Source organism: Cydia splendana, chromosome 16, assembly GCF_910591565.1.
Source record: "Cydia splendana chromosome 16, ilCydSple1.2, whole genome shotgun sequence".
Taxonomy (NCBI): Eukaryota; Metazoa; Arthropoda; class Insecta; order Lepidoptera; family Tortricidae; genus Cydia; species Cydia splendana.
The window spans coordinates 530,850-551,732 of NC_085975.1; the positions used below are offsets into that span (position 1 = coordinate 530,850).

Consider the following 20,883-nt stretch of genomic DNA (forward strand, 5'->3'; position numbering starts at 1 on the left):
AAGTCCCGCAATCGCTCCAGCTCACAGAGGTCGCAGTCGAATTACCGCAAGTTTCCTGAGTGCCGGTACCATGAGAAGTTCGGTGAGAAGGCAACACGATGCGAGTCATCCACCACTGCAGCCTGCGTATACTGGTCCGTACGAAGTGCTCGACAGAAGTGATAAAGTGTTTAAGTTGCGTGTGAACGGCAAAAGTGTAACAGTGTCTATAGACCGTATTAAACCTGCATACATACTGGCCGATGAGCCGATTGTACCTATTACTGTTCCACCTGTTCAACCTACTCCAGAGACTGAAAACACGGTGAAAAAGACAAGGTCAGGACGTACAGTGCGTATCCCAGATTATTATTATTATTAAGTTATTTTTTATTTTTCTATCGCCCTTGACGGTCTCTGGAGGGGGGTGATGTAGGGATGAATTTATAGTTTATCCCAAATATATTTTAATTACTCGCGGACAGAGCGACCGATTTTATTATTAGATAATATTCAGTTGTATGAGCTCTGTTCTGTGTAAATAATCCTAGAGCAGCTGTAAGCGCTGCGCGCCGTGCTTGACGGTCTAACGATCGACCCTCGGCTGCAGCGCTGACAGCGATGTATTGCGCCCGCCTCCCGCAGGCGCAGTGAGCCCTTAGAGACGAACTTTGTTATCGTGGCTGTCATACTAAGTTGCTTTTTCCCGTTAAATTTGTATTTCTGAATAATTGTTTGGCTTTCGCTCTCACTCCTTCTATTTTATTGACCGAAGCGAAGCGAAGGTCTACGTTTTGACTCGGGCATTTTGCTTTCGTATGTCCGGATGTTCTCCTCTACAGGTCGCAATTCTTAACCGATTCTCGTGAAATTTTGTGACCGAATTTTATGACTAAATAAAATTTTTTTGTCAATCCGGTTTTTGGAAATTTTAAAAAATGGCGGAGTCGTGATACCTGGCGCCTAAACAAATAGTCGTATCGATATCATAAGACTTTTTTCTTTTTGAAACATGTTTACAGAGTTAATAGCAAAAAATGCAGAAAAAAATTATCGCTGGTTTAGGCGGTATTTAGATATTTAATTTTAACTAATTTTAATTTGAGAAGGAGTAGCTAAATTTCGTCAACCCATCTAAGAACTATTTGGCTCAGTTTGTAAACGTTCGCTTTTTCTGTTTGCACAGAGGGTCTGGGTTCGATCCCCAGTAATTGTATGCTGGGATATTATAACTTTTTGTATTTTTTTACACATAAATTTCGTATTGTTTTTCTTTAATTTACTATACACCGTGTTTTTATTGAATTCCGTTAACTTCGGGGTATAGTTAAGTACGTTTATAAGAACTAAATGGCATAGTTAATTTTCAAAAAAAAAAAATCTTTTTGTTTTCTTTTTTGTTTTTTTTTTTGTTTAAAAAGTAATTAAATGTAGCATATAGCGTTGTTGTAACACGGGCATTACATTTCACTCAACCAAACAATTGAAATCTGTGACATATCAATGTCATTTCGTACATCAATCGACCGAGATTGTACTTAAGTTTAGTAGCAAATGTATGAACTCATTCTAAACACTAATCAATATGTAAGCCGGCCCTAAGGCAAGTGTACACGCTTGTAGAGGCCTTATAGTAAAAAAATAAATTATGGATTATCTCCGAAATGGACTTAATTAGAACATCGGTGTCTTTGAGAAAGTTACTTGATTTAAGCTCAGGAATGCACCCTTGAAATTAACGGAAATCAAAAAAAACACGGTGTATTTAAAGCTCTTAGCACCATGTTATTTCAAGCTCTGCTCGCGAGGTCTACAGCTCACAGAGCCACTAGTATAGATGTGTATTGTGTGCCGTTACGGACAATAAATCGGTGTGCGAAAACGAACGTTTGGTGCTTATTATTTGCCCCTGCATCCGCACCCGCTTACCACGCCTAGCACAACTCTACCTTCCACATCTACAGTTTTAAATGTTATTTTACGGTAAACTAGACGTTAGCTGATAATTGTGATAAAATGCAGAAGATTGAATAAGAAATAGGTGGATTAATTTTAATGTAGCAAACTTAACTGCAACTTGCAACGTTATCCATGCGATGTTACTCCTTATACCAAAAATTGTAGTAATGTTATATGTACATATATCGGCGGCCGAAAAAAATAACAAGTGGTGAATACAATAATTCTTATTAGGTTTAGATAATAACTGTAATAAGTAGGTACATTTAAATTTAAGCAGCAAGCTAATAGGGCGGGTTTTAAAATCGCAGTTGATTGACTTTATTCGTGATATTTTCGTGATTCTATAGACTGGACCTAAATAATCTATATCTGCGCCTGCAGTGCAGTGTGACCTTTTTATACATACTCTTTCTTGGCATTTATATTAGTGAGCCAAATTGAAAATTGCTCGCAAAACCTTCATTATTATATATCCTTTTCCTCCGCTAATTCTAGATTAGTTGGCAGCCAGTATATAATATATAATAATATTTAATTTTCTGTTCCAGTTATCATCCTCCCCGAACTCCGCGCGCTGGGCGCATGTCCGTCTAGCAGCATTGCTGACGGCAGTCGCAGTAGCAGCGCTCGGGCTGTTAGCGGCCGCCGCGATATGGGCGCTGCCCGTCGCCAAGGACACGTTCGCGTTCATGGCCGCTGAGGTGAGTCCAGCACCATTGCTGACAGCAATGGCGGCCCTCGGTCAACTAGCCGCCGCGATATGGGCGCTGCCCGTCGCCAAGGACACGTTCGCGTTCATGGCCGCTGAGGTGAGTCCAGCACCATTGCTGACAGCAATGGCGGCCCTCGGTCAACTAGCCGCCGCGATATGGGCGCTGCCCGTCGCCAAGGACACGTCCGCGTTCATGGCCGCTGAGGTGAGTCCAGCACCATTGCTGACAGCAATGGCGGCCCTCGGTCAACTAGCCGCCGCGATATGGGCGCTGCCCGTCGCCAAGGACACGTTCGCGTTCATGGCCGCTGAGGTGAGTCCAGCACCATTGCTGACAGCAATGGCGGCCCTCGGTCAACTAGCCGCCGCGATATGGGCGCTGCCCGTCGCCAAGGACACGTTCGCGTTCATGGCCGCTGAGGTGAGTCCAGCACCATTGCTGACAGCAATGGCGGCCCTCGGTCAACTAGCCGCCGCGATATGGGCGCTGCCCGTCGCCAAGGACACGTCCGCGTTCATGGCCGCTGAGGTGAGTCCAGCACCATTGCTGACAGCAATGGCGACCCTCGGTCAACTAGCCACCGCGATATGGGCGCTGCCCGTCGCCAAGGACACGTCCGCGTTCATGGCCGCTGAGGTGAGTCCAGCACCATTGCTGACAGCAATGGCGGCCCTCGGTCAACTAGCCGCCGCGATATGGGCGCTGCCCGTCGCCAAGGACACGTCCGCGTTCATGGCCGTTGAGGTGAGTCCAGCACCATTGCTGACAGCAATGGCGGCCCTCGGTCAACTAGCCGCCGCGATATGGGCGCTGCCCGTCGCCAAGGACACTAAACGTGTGAATAAAAGAATGTTCAACGCTGTCTGTTTAAACTGTCGGCATAGAAAAATCTCGTTCATCGCGACTTCTCATTGCCGTTAATCGGACAGCTGCTAATACAGTAACTGATACTCGTACTGACCTATCACGAGCGTTAGGTATACTTACAAACCTTCTTTCTTCCGCAGTGCATCCTGGTGCTAATAGGTGCCGTACACGTGATGTCCCGCTACATACTCCGCCTTTTGGACTGCGACGCGTCAGGCCCCCCCGCCTACTACACACACCTCGCCTTCGATTCGGCCGCGCTCGTCGTGGAGGCAGCCCATGTGCTACATATGGTAGGTATTTCAGTCCTGGTGCTAGTACAGTGCAGATGTCTTGCTATATACTGAGACTCCTCGACCTCCGCCGCGACTCGGCCGTGGTGTGATGTCGCCACATACTGATGTTGGACTGCGACGTCAGCCTCGACTACTACACACACCTCGCCTTCGACTCGATTTGCTAATGCAATCTATGAATCTTTCCTAATGTTATCAGGTGCTGTGGAGCAACGTGCTGCTGAGCATGGCGTCGCTGGTGCTGCTCCTACAACTGCGCCATCTATTGCAGCAGTTGCAAGCAAGGCTGAGGAGACATCGCAGATATACTCGCCTACAGGCTCACATGACTACTAGGTATCACAAACATATCCTACTCATAATTTATTTATTTCGGCCGTTTATCGCCTACTGCTGAGCATAGGCTCAAAACTCAAACATTTAGCAAATATGCTACAAGTCCACTTTTACATGTAAAGATGCAATTACTATTATAATCAATTCAATGCAGTATCATAATTACTTTCCACTCCCAAAATAAACCAGATCTTATGACTTATGACATAACTTTGAATGCAGGTTAAAATATGCAAAACAGATGGTAATCTGGTAAAAAGTGGTGATACAAACAAGACGCGTCATCCCAACCCAACGTATGCTTTTACTTATTTTATTATTTGTTGAACTATTGATAAACTATCAATACCTAAGTACCTAAGTAGGACGTATTTGATGATTAACGATACGTTAAATTTATTTATAAGTTCGTGGTTCTTTTTGTATATAGTATTACAATTACACGAAACATATTATTTCGGAAATACTAATAAGTTGAGATGATGTTTTACAAACCATTAAAAGATGGACTACGACTACTAGGAAGTTTAATACCTACGTTATAAACGTATAATAACCTTATACAATTTGAATTGTTTTACAGCAGTCATTCAATCAGTTTTAATTTTCAGTTCAGTTTAAATTTAATGAATAAAATACACCTTTAGTAATGAAACGGAATAAAACCAAATCGAACACAATGCGCTTTCTATGATATAAATCCATACAAACTCATAAAGAAGTTGTGTTAAACACTGTTCATATATTCTAACTCACTCTTACTAACTTAATAACAATAAATTGTTTTAACCTTTAAATAGTATGTTAAATAGCCTAACGATATAATTAACGATTAATAAATATTCACAGCAAGTCTGTTATTTTTATACCAAATCGATCCATAATAGATTCTAAGTAACTTCATCACGCGACCACAGCCAGAGACTCATCATGGCGCCGCAGTGCTCGATAAGTAATCTGTTCGGCCGTTAGCATAATTGTTACCTACTACTCACCGTGATCAAGTAAATATGTATGTCGTATCGATATGTGTTGCGCAACTATTTTCCCATTGCACTAAGATCCTAAGACTTCTACTAAACTGTCTCTTCCTAAGTTGAAATAGAGTTTGATTGTAGTTAAAATATAAGAATATTAAAAAAATACAAGCACATAATTCACATAGAATTTCTAAGAAACAATAGTGTGACTGTGACGAAAGGGATAGACTTGTTAAGAGCAGGTTAAGAGCGATTATTATTATGATGCAGACTGACTAGCTCTCACAGGAATGGTTTTCAGTTCATCTCCAATTCACTCCATGTACGAAATAATCCACTAGAATTTTTTTTTAAAAAGGTAGATTATATTTTTACACAATTTAATTTATTAAATAATTTGTTGGGACTGGGACTTTATAGGACTTATAAAAAAGGAAACTTAAAACATGTCTAAAATTTTGATGTTTTCTATTCTTTGTCGGTCCCTCATTACTGAGGATCATGATCAACCTGTTTCGCAGTTCCTGTGTTTTGTCTCCATCGGTCTCGATCTCCCGTAGCCCTCACCGCATGACGTCAGATGTATGCGCGCTATAAATAGTAAATACCTACCTTATTTTATTGTTATGGAAATAAAACCTTTTGTTCCATTCTTAAATAGGAAAATAAATAAATCATTATTTAGAAAACTCGATTAGTGTCCTTACGACTCTTTTATGATCAACCCTGAATTCTTGTCTTCGGCAAGTTCATTGTCTTCATAGCTATTTACTACGAATCTGATATATTTTTTGAATAAATAAATAATACCCCAAAGTAGTATACCGTAGTAAAGTATAGCTTGGGCGTAGGCATAGTAAGCGGTTATTATAACAATTTGTAAATCTATAGGTTTATTAATTCAAACGGCACACATAAATGTAACAATATATTTGTAGTTATTATACTATCGTTGTTAGAATATTTTAATTCTAACAACAACACAAAACTTAAGAATTTTATAAAATAGAATAACAATCCTTTCAAAACTTTAATAAATTCCGGTGGGTGAGTGCGTCAACGCCTCATTACAGTAATTGTTTATTTATTTATTGTAATTAACAGCAAACAGTAAATAGACATTTAACCTCCAATAATTAAAATACCACTTGTTGAGGGCGAAACATTCAACAACTGGTTATTGTTGCGTAAATGTAGGAACGAATGTTTCTGATGATTAACTAATTACATCAAACATTGTCTCTGTTGTAGTTAATTATGACTAATAGTCTTATGACGGCATTGACCGCTTGCGTAAGTACGAAGAATGTTCTAATGAAAAATCTATAATAACGTAATTAACAAAGAGAGCAAACACAGATGACTTATTAAAAAAAAATTAAATATCCATAAATACTTAGCTGACTTTAAAAACCAGATTTCTCAACTCGTAAGGAACTTTTTAACGCATATGTCCCGATACTCCCGATGTCTCGAATAAGGCTGGATCGACTTTTTTTTTTGTTTTTATTGAAATGATATACTTTAGAGTAGGTCCCGTTGATATCATATACTTACATAGGGTCTGATTATATTTCCGGAAAAAGAAAGGGGATTTTTTAAATATTGTAGGTCCACCACAGGTCCACGTAAAATGATTTTAGTATTTTCTTTTAATTTATTTAGAAAACAAACAGCCTTTTACAAATAAGTCTTACAAAAATGACTAAAAATAGGCCTAAAGTTTCATACGTTACTAAGTCGACGATTACAATGAAAAGTAGGTTACATAATTATAGATTACCCGTAGGTATAGTTGTGAATACTACACGCAAATAAAGTAAGAAAACAATGCAAAATATAACTAGAAACAATTTTTCAATTACTAGAAAACAAAATATGCCGAACTTTGTTCTTGAAAACGGACAAACTATGAACAAAAATGTCTATATCATTAAGCGATTCATTATACATATTACAAGTGCGCCTAAAGAATAGTACATTACTGCAGAGACCGTGAAGTAAGGGATTGCAGGACGAGATTGCGGTAGACGGCCGAGTCGTAGACGAGGACGGATAAAGCGAGTCTTGCAATCCCTGTTCCGGCCAAGGCTTGTATAGTGCTTTTCTCAAACATTGTAAGAATAGTAGTTTGTGTTACAAGGGATCAAAATGATATATTTCCGTCAAGGGCGTACATTGAATCCTGAATGAAGCGATGGATTCTACAATAGAATCCCGAACGTAGTGAGGGATTCTAAAGTAGAATCCTGAGCGTAATGAGGGATTCAAGTGTTAACGCCCAAGACGAAATAATTTTGATACCGTGTGACACATACTGCTTTTCACATCAACTATGAGGAAAATAAAAAAAATCTTAGTGTTGACACAATTATTATGTTTCAAAATATTATTCAAGCTAAAAAAAGAATGCAAAAAATAACAAAAACAGTGTCCTAGAACAGAAAAGTGCCACTTTGATCCCCCCTAGCAGGGAGGAAAAGTGCCACTTTGATCCCTCCTAGCGGGGAAGAAAAAGCCCTTTTCCGAATAGGTGATGATGTGAAAAATATTATAATTAAAATAACTACTAAGTAATCAAGTAATAATAATACTTTAAACTAGTAGAATCATATAGGTAAACAAACCAAAAGTATACAGCTAAGATACGCGACCAGCCGCGATACATTCATACATGGTCTAATAAAACATGGTCTTCTATTCCCAGAGTGACACGGGCCTACGTCACAATAACATTGCCACTTTATTTCAACATAACATGTTACATGGGTACATTATACCTATGGTTAATAAGTTAAAATATTTCTTTATAATTTTATAATTTTCATTTATATGTATTTTATCTTAAATTTTACAATAACACGTCATTTTTAATTATTCGTTAGCAATATCTTCCGATTCACGACCGAAATTTCAGACGTTCGGGTAATTCTGTTTACACTACTGACAACACAGGATAGCTCTGTCACATTTGACAATTCGGATCTAGATAACTTCATGCCCTGACCGTCATCCTTGTCCACGGAAGAAAGAATGAGCGCGCCGCGCTCTGACGGGAAACGGCATGTGCCTGGATTAGTATGGGAACCTATGTCGCCAGAATGCTGTCACAAATATTGGCCATATTTTCTTATTTCGAAAGGAATTATGAGCCCTCGCCCATCACAATAATTTGAACTTTATAGTAAAGAAAATTATGTCGAAATTGCACTACGATTTAAATTTTTGAAAAAATACACAAATCATTGACAGATTGTCATTTATGCTCTATCCCTTTTACACTTGCGTGGCTTTTCCAAGAATGAATGCGATAGGATAAAATATTTGACTATGAGGTTGACACATGCGATAGAGATGTGCATGATTCGGTGTGATATCGATAAACGCTTATTAATGCTTAGTGTACACGTAAACTACTCAGTTTTTTATGCATACGTATTACTATATTTTCTGGCGACGATTAGGTACCTACTTTATTTTTAATACTCGTATATAAAAAATGCTCGTATTGAGAGTAATCAAGCCACCAACCATGTATATAACTGTAAGCGAGTATATAATAAAAACTGTTACCTACTCCTTAGCACACCTCACAACAATATTGCTTTGTAATTTCGCGAAATAATAACGCGCTAGCCAATTAGTGCTAACCCGTTGTGTACTTTCAGTTTTTTTTTTCAAATCAAATTTCTTATCCTCCCACCGCGATGCGTGTGTGTGCGTGCGTGAAAAATACGCAAGTTGCGTGTTTTTTAGCTGCAATTGATATTCTCACTAGAGACGTGCGTAAAAAATACGCAAGTAAGTGTAGTTAATAAGTGTTCAAAATACTTATAAACTAGCACGTTATTATGTTAAGGCATAACAAAGCAATAATGTTGTGTCATCCATCAATATGAATCTCGTATGCAAAATTATTAAAAAACGCCAATTAAAAACAATAACAACAATATTTATTAACAATATTTTTTGCACTCAGACGGTTATCACACTAATGCGGATATGAATGCCGCTCTGATGTACGAGCGAGATAGCTCTATGCACGTTTTTACCGGAGCATGGTGCGTACTCGCATCCAATGTGAAGACCGCTTTAAGATTTGTGCAAGAGTGTGGAGCGGGCTTTAGTTTAGACTGGCCAGCAAATACCCGGCAGTAAAATTATGTGACAGCTTAAAACTGACACCTTACCTACTCGTATTTAATAGAGAAAATTGACAAATACGTATGGATACAATACTATAAGAAAACCTTTAAATCAAATAATCCATTGAATAGCAATAAATAAGTAAGAACATATTTTGTACATAATATAAATGCACATTCAATTTTATGACATAAGCGACGACTTTTTCGATATGATCATCCAGAAGCAAAATAAAAATAAATGATTAAGAACATGTATGAACATAAACAAACTGTGTATTTATAAGAACATCGACATCGATAACTTTTTTGATATGGTCCTCGCACTGTGGCTGAATAGCGCACCCGTACATGACTTTGACGCTAAGTAGATATCAACCTTATCTCATTTACATAAATTTGATTTTTGCACTAAACAATCCAAAAATCCTTGCGGAAACCGAAAATGTAAAAAATATTGAAATATTACTTGAAATAATACTTACCGATGATATGAAATGCCTCCATATCTAACATTTATTGTTCGGCTAGCGTTTTTACACTCCAAAATGGAGCAGCGCGGCATATTTGTAATTATTTCTAATTTTTCCTGGAATCGTTTTCACATCTGACATCTCAAAAGCGCCATACTGAATTGACACACGACTGACAATAGTCTGTGGTGAAACTGAGTACAATAAGGCTTAATCATGCCACACGCTATAGATGTACGTTTCACTTCTATTACTTCTTTGTTTTGTGTCCTTGTCGAACGCGTGTTAATTGTTATTTCCTTCTCGCTCAGTGTCAGCAGTCGCAGTGTTTTCCAAACTTTTCACGCCGTAAGCTTGGTAATTAATGTGTAACTGTGAATTAGTTTTTCAAACGTTTGTCTTGTATAGATAAATAAAGTTTAATTTAATACATTAGATTTGTTTTATTTTACTATGTTTCTACATGAATAACTTAAAATTAATGCCGTTAAAATAATTTTCACCGTTGGTTAAAATTCTCCCACATTTTAAAGTTTGAGAACCTGTAAACAGCATGATGACGTAGGCCCGTGTCAGTTAGGTCATACGCGAATCTCGGAATAGAGTACCAGGCGGAGTATATTATTATACCATGCATTCATACTGGCACGCGCCCCCGCCCCGGCCGCCGCGCCCGGCGCGTTGGTCAACGACACCTTCTCGTAACTCATGAGGCCCTGGTACTTGCTCCGCGCTAAATTCAATTTTTAAACAGTTTTTTTCTCGATTTTAGCCACCGTAGCTTATGGAGACTAACAAGTAACGCTAAGCGGTTTTCGTAGTCTATGGATGTTCCTATATTATGAGTGTCACATGCGCGTTTCTGACTTATGAAGCAATTGTGCCTACAATACAACCTAAAATAAAATTTTAATTTTAATGTCGCAACAGAGAGTGGTCGGGCTGTATGTGATATTTCCTTTGTCAGTCTAATCTTAGTGAGCAAATTTAAAAAGTTAGAGCAGCGGTCAATAATGTACGTTTTCTCAAACATGCAATGAAATATTGATGTTATGTTCCTTATAATAGGCTGCGAAGTATGACGTTTCAGGTGCGGCTAGGACAAGAGGTCGTTAATGGAATTTCATACAAATCTTGCAGGCCTAGGCCGGCAAAGTCCTCTTTTTTAATTTCCATTTCACAGATATTTGTGACACACGCCAAGACAGTAACTCTTCTGAAGAGCTTAGGAGCCGGGGTCAAACCAAGTCATTCCCGCGCCATCCCTACTGCGATGCCCTGCCTGGCAGTGCAGCTCCAATGTCAACCTGGTACCTTAATATGTAAGGACAGCTTTCCATTGGGGTTTATGCTTCTTCCGCCTGCTCCGCCGTACCGACATCCATTGTCTCCGCCTTCGCAGCCGTTGAAGTCTTCACCCGTAACCCTGGGCACGGGACCGTGCTATACCCCACGGCACTGGGTCCTTGCTCGAACTTCGCCACCTCTTTATCCCGGCCTGCTGAGATAAAGGGTGCCCACCCCCGCGACTGGGACGCGCCGAGCAAGAATTACCCAAGTGGGAAGCAGAGAAGGTGGCTCTACTCCCCCAAGGGTCGGGTTGATGGCTGAGTTTGGTGCCCCAGCCAAAGGCTGTAAAACCCCATTGCCAACACAAAAATCTCCTCACATGAAATGCACAAAGAAATGATAAAGGGCAATAAGGCTAGGGCGTACCCCGTAAGCGACGCAAATGCGAATAAGGAGATTCTCGATGCAAATACCCCTAGGGCGTTCCCCCAAAGCGACGGACAACGAGACAAGAACAAGAATTCGCATTTGAATATAAATAAGATTAGACTCGCAACCTGGAACTTGGGGTCTCTTACGGGCAGAGGCCAAGAATTGAGCAAAACTCTAAAAAGAAGGGGTATTAACATCTGCTGCCTCCAAGAAACAAGATGGAAGGGCTCAAAATCTAAAGACATCGGCAACGACTACCAGGTTCTGTATCATGGTACAGACAATCAAAGAAATGGTGTGGCAATTGTTTTGGATAAACATTTTAAAACCCGCATAATCAATGTCACGCGGAAAAGTGATCGTATAATGGGCATTAAATTAGCTTTGGATGACCAGCAAGTTACCAACATTATATCAGCCTATGCCCCACAGACAGGCTGCACAGAAGTTGAAAAACTGGAGTTCTGGGAGGATCTGGATGATTTGATGCACAACATACCACGAAACGAACTAAAAATAATAGGAGCGGACCTAAATGGTCACGTAGGAGCCACTAATACATCTGGTGGGCTGGCCCACGGCGGGTATGGAATTGGCGAAACCAACAAGCAAGGGGAGGATATCCTAGAATTTTCTTGTAGACACGCGCTATCATTGATAAATACCAACTTCCAAAAAAAGCAAGAACATCTTATCACCTACAAAAGCGGAGGCCGAACGTCGCAAATAGACTATATTTTGGCAGATATGGTGCTCAAGAAGAAATTCAAAGATTGTAAGGTCATTCCGGGCGAGCCCCTCGCAACACAACATCGCCTTGTTGCCGTCTATGCTTTGCCAAAGCCGATAAAAACCATAGTCAACCGAACACCTAGGACAAAATGGAAGGATCTGAACGGCCCCAAAGGCACACAACTGAGGACTGCTGTAATAGAATACCTCGAAACCGACCTTAGCGTAAATTACAGTAGTGCCGAAGACATGTGGTCAAAGTTCGAAACACGATGTAGAGCCAAAGCCGCAGAAATACTTGGAATTTCTAAAGGGCCTTTCGGGAACGGTAAAGATGCAAACTGGTGGAACGACATAGTGCAGGACTCCGTGGCCAACAAAAAAGCGTGTTTCAAAAAGTGGCAAAGATCGCAACTTCAAAAAGACAAGGACCTATACATGGAAGCAAAGAAAGATGCGAAAATATGTGTGGCACAACAAAGAGCACAGAGCAATCAACTTTTCTACAATAGTTTGGAAAATGCTAAAAACGCAGATGAAGTACTTAAAATAGCGAAATCGAGACACAGAGCAACTATGGACATAAAAGTTAATAAATTTATCAAAAGTAAAAACCACCAAATTTTAACAGATAATATCCAAATCCGAGAAAGGTGGTTCGAGTATTATGAACGACTTCTAAATGAAGAATTCCCAAACGAAGATCCGACGCCATGCAAACCTACATATGGACCAGTGCCCGAAATAGGGAGCGATGAAGTTAAACACGCGACGATGAAAATGAAAAGTGGAAAAGCTACGGGGCCGGACGAGATCCCGGCGGATCTGTGGAAGGTTCTTGGGCCGATAGGCGTAGCGTGGCTTACAAAGCTGTTTAATATCATCTTAGCAACCAAAAATATCCCAGATTCATGGCGTCAAAGCTTTTTACTGCCTTTCTACAAGAATAAGGGTGATGTGGCTCTGTGCGAGAACTATAGAGGTATAAAACTAACCTCACATACGCTTAAGATATGGGAAAGAGTTCTTAATAAACGAATCTTAAACATATCTCAAACGTCACCAAATCAGTTCGGCTTCACAGCATCCAGGTCAACCATTGACGCGATACAGACTGTTAGGATCATGATGGAAAAATTTAGAATCAACAAAAAAGACCTACACCTAACATTTATAGACCTAGAAAAAGCCTTTGACCGTGTGCCCCGTAAGCTTGTGTGGGAGGCTCTTCGTGCCCAGAATGTCCCTGAATATTACGTAGAACTTGTCCAAGACATGTACATTAAGGTCAGCACGAGAGTACGAAGCCTAGCAGGCATAAGTAGAGCTTTTGAGGTCAAAGTAGGCGTTCATCAAGGATCCGTGCTCAGCCCGCTGCTATTTAACCTGGTCATGGATTACCTCACCAGAAATATACCATCTCCATTGCCGTGGACCATGTTGTACGCGGATGACATAGTTCTAGCTGCCGACACCGCGACAAACCTGCAGGAACTTCTGAACATGTGGACACGAGCACTTGAAAAGCACGGCCTGAGGGTTAGTAGGAGTAAGACGGAATACCTGAAATGTCCTTTCAGCAGAACTAACATACCGGAAACCATCTGTATTGGAGACGCGCCTGTCCCATCTGTAGAAAGGTTTAAGTACCTAGGCTCCATACTTACACCCGATGCAAATGTCGATGCTGACGTGGCACACAGAATAAACGTCGCATGGCAAAAATGGCGATCGCTTACAGGTGTATTGTGCGACCCACGTATCCCCATAAAAACAAAGGGACAAGTTTATAAAACGGCAGTCCGTCCCGCGCTACTTTATGGATCTGAATGCTGGACAACAAAGAAAATTCATGAGCAAAAGGTACATACCAACGAGATGAAGATGCTCAGGTGGGCGGGAGGTGTAACACGGCTAGACAAGATACGTAATGAATATATACGCGGTAGCTTCAAGGTTGCACCAATCGCAGATAAACTTACCGAAAACCGCCTTCGTTGGTATGGCCACGTTAAACGACGGGAAAACGATCACGTAGTACAAGTAGCCCTCAATCTACCAGAGGCCCCAAGAGGCCGCGGCCGCCCGCCATATACCTGGTGGACAAGTATAGAAAGAGACCTCAAGAAAGCCCAGGTGCCCCAACAGACAACCCAAGATCGTAGGACTTGGCGCAGGACAGTGAGGAGACCCGACCCCAAATAATGGGAACAGGAGAGGAAGAAGAAGAAGATATTTGTGACACACCATCGTGGCATTCAGCCATTAAAGTTGTAACACACTGTCGCACCGCGCCGCGGCCTCGGAGCGTCGCACCCATGGGTGAAAGCGAGAAAGAGATATTTGTTTCGCTTTCTCGCTCTCACTTATGGGTGCGACGCTCCAGGGTCGCGGTGCGGTGCGATGGTGTGTTACCACTTAAAAAAAATAGGCAGTATTTGGTTTATGGTACGATTTCTTTTTTTTTTTCATCTTTATAGGGCTGTATCTCCTAAAGCGTACTTACGTCGTAGCGCAAAAATAATAAAATGTTCGTTCCTCTGTAAGAAACCCCTAATTAATATTTTAAAAAAAACACAAAAGAAAAAAAAATAACAAAAAAATACTTTATAAGGCTGTATCTCCAAAACCGTACGTCGTAGCGCAAAAATAGTCAAATTTTCGTTCCCCTTTATAAAACCCCAAAGTCATATTTAAAAAACACAAAAAAGAAAAAAAAAAAGAAAAAAAAAGAAAGAAAAATATTTATAGGGCTGTATCTCCTAAACCGTGCGTCGTAGCGCAAAAATAATAAAATTTTCGTTCCCCATAGGAATCCCACGCACTGAACAACCTATCACATTAGGACATGAAACAATCGTCATCATCCATTTTTATTATTATTTCATTGCATGTTTGAGAAAAGCACTATACATACCTCGGCGGGAATATGGGGTTGCCCGCCTCAGACCTATCCGGCCTCGCTTCGCTCGGCCGTCTATATGTCTTCGGCCGGCAACCCCTTTTGTCCCGGCCTCTGTAGTAATGTACTATTCATACTAACTCTACATTACTTCTTGGCCTAGGCCATAAATGAGCAACTTCATGTCTTCATTACGTGACATTATAGTAGATTGTACAACAAGGGCATAAAGTGACCCATTTTTACCCGAGGCAATTTTTTGGTCTGAGCGAGGCGAAGACCAAAATAGTAGACGAGGGTAAAAATGGACATTTATGCCCTTATTGTACACTCTGCTTTTCACTTCGATTGCGAGGAAAATAAATTATATTTTTCACGGCAATTTACACCACGAAATTGTCGTAAAGCGAAAGAACATAATACATAACCAATTCCCGCCAACTAAGTAACTTTTTAATTTTTTTTTAAATTTCCAACATGTGATCAGAGTTTTAGACGCTTGGTTTTCTGCCAAGTCAAACATTTCGGAGCATTTTTGAACGATAATCGACTCCTATTTTATGTGATTTACTAAATTTAATGACAGAAAATACGGATTTCTAATAAATTGTAGCAAAAATAAAATAATATAACAAGTTTTGTCATCTACACAATTTTATTGCTCAGTAAAATTGTGCAATATGTTTTAACTGTTTGGCTGTTGAGACCGATTACCTTAGTCTTAGAAGAAAATTTTACTTTTATGCTCTAGAGCATAAAGTAAAATCATCTATTACGACCCTTATTGACTTAGCAATAAAGTCCAAATTCTACCATACAAACTGTCAGCCCTGCCGGCGCGCCCCCGACCGGCGCTCTCCCGATCGGCGTGCCCCGCGCCTCCGACCGGCCCAAGAACAATTTTCTTTAGTCTTGAATAAATACGTTAAAATAACCTAAAATATTTGTGTTTGTATATTTTCCTCGCAATCGAAGTGAAAAGCAGAGTGTACAACAAGGGCATAAATGTCCATTTTTACCCTCGTCTACTATTCTACAAAAATTGCCTCGGGTAAAAATGGACATTTATGCCCTTGTTGTACACTCTGCTTTTCACTTCGATTGCGAGGAAAATATACAAAAAATCAAATATTTTAGGTTATTATAACGTATTTATTCAAGACTAAAGAAAACTGTTCTTGGGCCGGTCGGAGGCGCGGGGCACGCCGATCGGGAGAGCGCCGGTCGGGGGCGCGCCGGCAGGGCTGGCAGTTTGTATGGCAGAATTTGGACTTTATTGCTAAGTCAATAAGGGTCGTAATAGATGATTTTACTTTATGCTCTAGAGCATAAAATGCGATTTTATGTCGTCTACGCACGACATAAAGGTGCACTTTTTGAGCATGAGAAGTGAAAATAAAATAATATAACAAGTTTTGTCATCTACACAATTTTATTGCTCAGTAAAATTGTGCAATATGTTTTAACTGTTTGGCTGTTGAGACCGATTACCTTAGTCTTAGAAGACAATTTTACTTTTATGCTCTAGAGCAGCGGTCGGCAACCAGCGGCCCGCGGGCCGCATGCGGCCCGCCAACCTCTCGCTTGCGGCCCGCGAGCCTCCCTGTCTATTCTGTATGTAATACTGACGAACGACAATGTCTGCTAAAGTCACAAATACATATTACCAAAGTGCGGCCCGCGTCATCTTCGTTAACTACTATGTGGCCCTTGGCTGCTAAAAGGTTGCCGACCGCTGCTCTAAAGCATAAAATGCGATTTTATGTCGTCTACGCACGACATAAAGGTGCACTTTTTGAGCATGAGAAGTGAAAAAGAATTTGAGCTTACTGTGTGCCACAGAAAGAAATAGAAAAGGTAGGTTTAGAACGTGAGTGGAACCGAGAAATTTTGAAGGAAATGTCTTCTAATAGTGGGTTAGAATCTATGTGATTTCTAATAATTTTAAATAAGAATAAAATATCTAGATATGCTCTTCTTTTTTTCCAAAGGAGGAAGACTATGTTTAGCTGCTGACGAAAGATAGTCACAGTTATAGCGGCCGGTTCTTAGTCAAGGGACTTACAAAAAAAATTCTGTAGTATTTTATTAGATCTAGTTGTAGAATTTTCTCAAATGTAATTTTGTGTGTTACAGTTATCCAATGGCGAGCAAAGAAGAGGTGGAGAAGAATCAGGACAACTGCGCCATCTGCTGGGAGCCCATGAAGGAGGCGCGCAAGCTGCCCTGCGACCATCTGTTCCATAAGTAATTTCTCTATTTTATCTCAAGGCTTTTCCGCCATTTACTTTGGTTTATTAGGGTTCACCACATTTATTTTCGTCATGCACTGTTTTCTTTGCATCACATCCGTCGGCAAGTCGCGTTTCATTATTTCATAGGAAGATTTCATCATTTAAGACGAATTAAATTTACGTTTACCTAATTTATTATACCTAACGGCGAGGCGGGGACACTCAAATACCGCCTCGCAAAAGGAACTCGCATCTCGTCGGTTTTGTGTCCCACAACCACTATATTTGCGTGTTCTAAATGAACTGTCTGTGATGTTTGCAGCTCGTGCTTGTGCCAGTGGATGCAGCAGGACGCGTCTTGCCCCACGTGCCGGCGCGCGCTGGCGGCGCGGCCCCCCTCCCCCTCCCCCTCCTCCCCCTCCCCGCCGCCGCCGCCGCCCAACATGGCGCCCGTCAACCACCTCTTCCAGTTCCACGGTGAGTCTTACTTGCGTTCCAGCTGCCAGGTGTCCACTGCTGATCAGGCACCTAGCAGAAGAATGCCGCCTTAACGGCCATCGCACCCGTCAACCGTTATTCTTCCAGCAGTCAACATTCTTGTCAGTATCTTGGTGAGTTTACACTGCTGGATGTGTTCATTTCTCATAGAATGATTAATAATTTACCTGGGCAAAAAAAACACGGGTTGCACTCCGGGAGTGCCGGCAGAAGTGAAAACTCAACGACATTGTAACTCAAAATATTAATAACAGCGCCATCTAGTGCAAAATGTCTGCAGCACTATGTATAATTGAGGTTAACGCCATCTAGCGTGATTTCGTCGCATTACTTGAAACACTAACCTAAGCACATCACTGTGAGTACTAACTACAGTTATATTAATACCAGTTTAAGGGAAACTCACTAGATGGCATTTAATTCAAAAAAGAAAAACAATGACATTGTCCGTCACACGTGACGTCACTCAAGCGCCCTGCGCCGCCTAAACGAAACGGCAGGCTCAGGCATACATTCGTCGCGCGGTAGAAAGAGAGGGTTACGTCTTACGCTGTCACGAGTTTAACATTTTTTCCCCACCTCAAAAAATGCACAGTGCCGCTAAAGAAGTTTTCACTTCTAAAACAAATAATAAGATACCAAACTCTTTCATAAAATTCAGGACTAATCTTACTTATCTGTTTTACATTTTAATATGTCAACCATTTGACTGAGGCAATATGTTAACAATCTCAATCTTGTCATAAATGTCATAATATGGGATTTATTTGGTATCATTAAATTAAATACACAAATAAAAACAAAATTACTGTCCACCGTCCACCCAAACGGAGTAAAAAAGTGAAAAGGGCCAAGTATAATAATAGTAGTTTGTGTTACAAGGGATCAAAATGATATGTTTCCGTCAAGGGCGGACATTGAATCCTGAATGAAGCGATGGATTCTACAATAGAATCTAAAGTAGAATCCTGAGCGTAATGAGGGATTCAAGTGTTAACGCCCAAGACGAAATAATGTTGATGCTGTATGACACATACTGCTTTTCACATTAACTATGAAGAAAATAAAAATTTTGTGTTGACACTAATTCTTATGTTTCAAAATATTATCAAGCTAAAAAAAATGCAAAAAAATAACAAAAATAGTGTCCTAAAACAGAAAAGTGCCACTTTGATCCCCCCTAGCAGGGGGGAAAAGTGCCACTTTGATTCCTCCTAGCGGGGAAGAAAAAGCCCTTTCCCGAATAGGTGATGTGAAAAATTAATATTGTTGTAGGCTCTCGCTACGTGTCGTGGCTGCCGAGCTTCTCCGTGGAGGTGACGCGCGTGCGCCGCGAGCCTCTGCCGCCCGCTCAGCTCGACGCGCTAGCGAGGCAGGTCAGTTACATCTTATGATATTTTTCACAGTATCAGTTAAAAATCTAACGAAGAATCTAGTGGTTGAAGGTTCATTAAAGTCTTTTAATCTGTTGTTTTGTTATATGCCCGTGGTGATACGCGTTTGGTGAAATTCATTACAGTTCACTAATGAGTTTTATAATTAATTCATCATAGTCGACTAAGGAATTTTAAATATTGATATCGCCGAGTATTAGAATAATAATGTTCTGTATGAATTTGTTTGCGTATAGGTACAAGCGATGTTCCCGCACTACGGGCTGGCGCCGCTGCTGGCGGACCTGGCGGCGACGCGCTCGGCCGACGTCACCGTGGACAACATCCTGGAGGGCCGCCTGCCTCCCCCTCCCCCTCCCCCCGAGCCCGCCGCAGCCTCCCCCTCCCCCGCACCAGCCGCGGCCGCGCCGCCGCCACCCCCGCCGCCACCGGTCGAGGAGGAAGAGACTGCACAGTGAGTATCCGCCGCCGTCTGGATTTTAGACCGAATGTGCTCATCCTACGGGCTTTAGGTTCGCGTAGAGATCGAACCTCTCTTCTCTCCGATATTGACGCTTGGCCATCGAACCTTCGGTCCGCTTATTTAGCGATAGTAAATAAATGTTTCACGGTGTCGAAATTTAGTTTCCGAGTGGAATCATATTTTGGTCTAAAACGTTTAGCAAACATAAACTAAAAGATAAATTCTGTAATCTGGAATTGGAAACGAAATTACCTACATATATTTATTACCAAACAGTACCAAAGAAAATTTCACATGCGTATTCTTTTTTAAATTAATCGAATCTTAAAAATAAAAACTACATATATACAGGGTGATTAATACAAATGGGTCAGTATGGAGAAATCAGAAACTATGAGAGATAGCGAAATCTGTTCTTAGGAACCATAGCGTCGATTTTAAATTTAATTACATTCAAACTTTTTTTTTTAACTCATACATAACCGGGAATCGAACCTGGTCAATATTCTTTATGTAATCGCGTGTAGTATTTGTTTGTATAATTGATCCTGAAAGTATAAGGACCAAATTTTGCTATGAAATCTTGTGTAAACATTAGACTGAAATGCCAACAATTGAAATAATTTGCAAAATAATTTCACAATATAGAGACATCGATATTTTCAACTCACGGCTAGCAGTTTTCAAGAGGCAAGTCGTTAGAGTTCTTGGCCACCATACTAATACTACACAACAACAATAGTAAGCAATTTAACATGTTACGATCATTTATGTAATTTTAAAATTTAGTATGTTTTTAAGATATTTTGTGTTATTTTTTTTATAATTTTAGGATAGTTTTTGCTCGTTGTTACTTATTGTTCTTGCTGTGCTCACTTATTTTGGATGGCATTTCTATATAAAGCCTACCACTTTTATTGTAATCATGTATTGAATGTCGTCTGATAGTTTGCCTTATGAATAAAATAAAATAAAATAGAATGTTGTCATTAATATAAATCGGTGATCATTATGAATGATTTATCTGAATAGACCACTTAATCTTATCTGCATCGATATTATGCATTACAAATTGCGTTTATTTAAAATTAGAACGCATTCGCATTTAAAATTTGAAAATGCAACACTTAATAATAATAACTTAAAGGTTGCAATTTATACCTAACATTGTTTACAGAGACTTCGAC

General features: G+C 40.4%; 1 protein-coding gene across 1 annotated transcript in view; it reads left to right on the top strand.

Moving 5' to 3' along the window:
• The window catches only part of LOC134798038 (E3 ubiquitin-protein ligase AMFR-like), a 37,451-nt gene extending 17,760 nt beyond the window's left edge, over nt 1-19,691 (top strand). The window contains exons 3-9 of the mRNA XM_063770367.1: nt 2,490-2,642; nt 3,662-3,814; nt 4,017-4,153; nt 17,244-17,354; nt 17,664-17,818; nt 19,115-19,215; nt 19,470-19,691. Coding sequence (XP_063626437.1) covers nt 2,490-2,642; nt 3,662-3,814; nt 4,017-4,153; nt 17,244-17,354; nt 17,664-17,818; nt 19,115-19,215; nt 19,470-19,691 — 1,032 coding nt within the window. The remainder of the gene's footprint in view (nt 1-2,489; nt 2,643-3,661; nt 3,815-4,016; nt 4,154-17,243; nt 17,355-17,663; nt 17,819-19,114; nt 19,216-19,469) is intronic.
• The last annotated feature ends 1,192 nt before the right edge of the window (nt 19,692-20,883 follow it).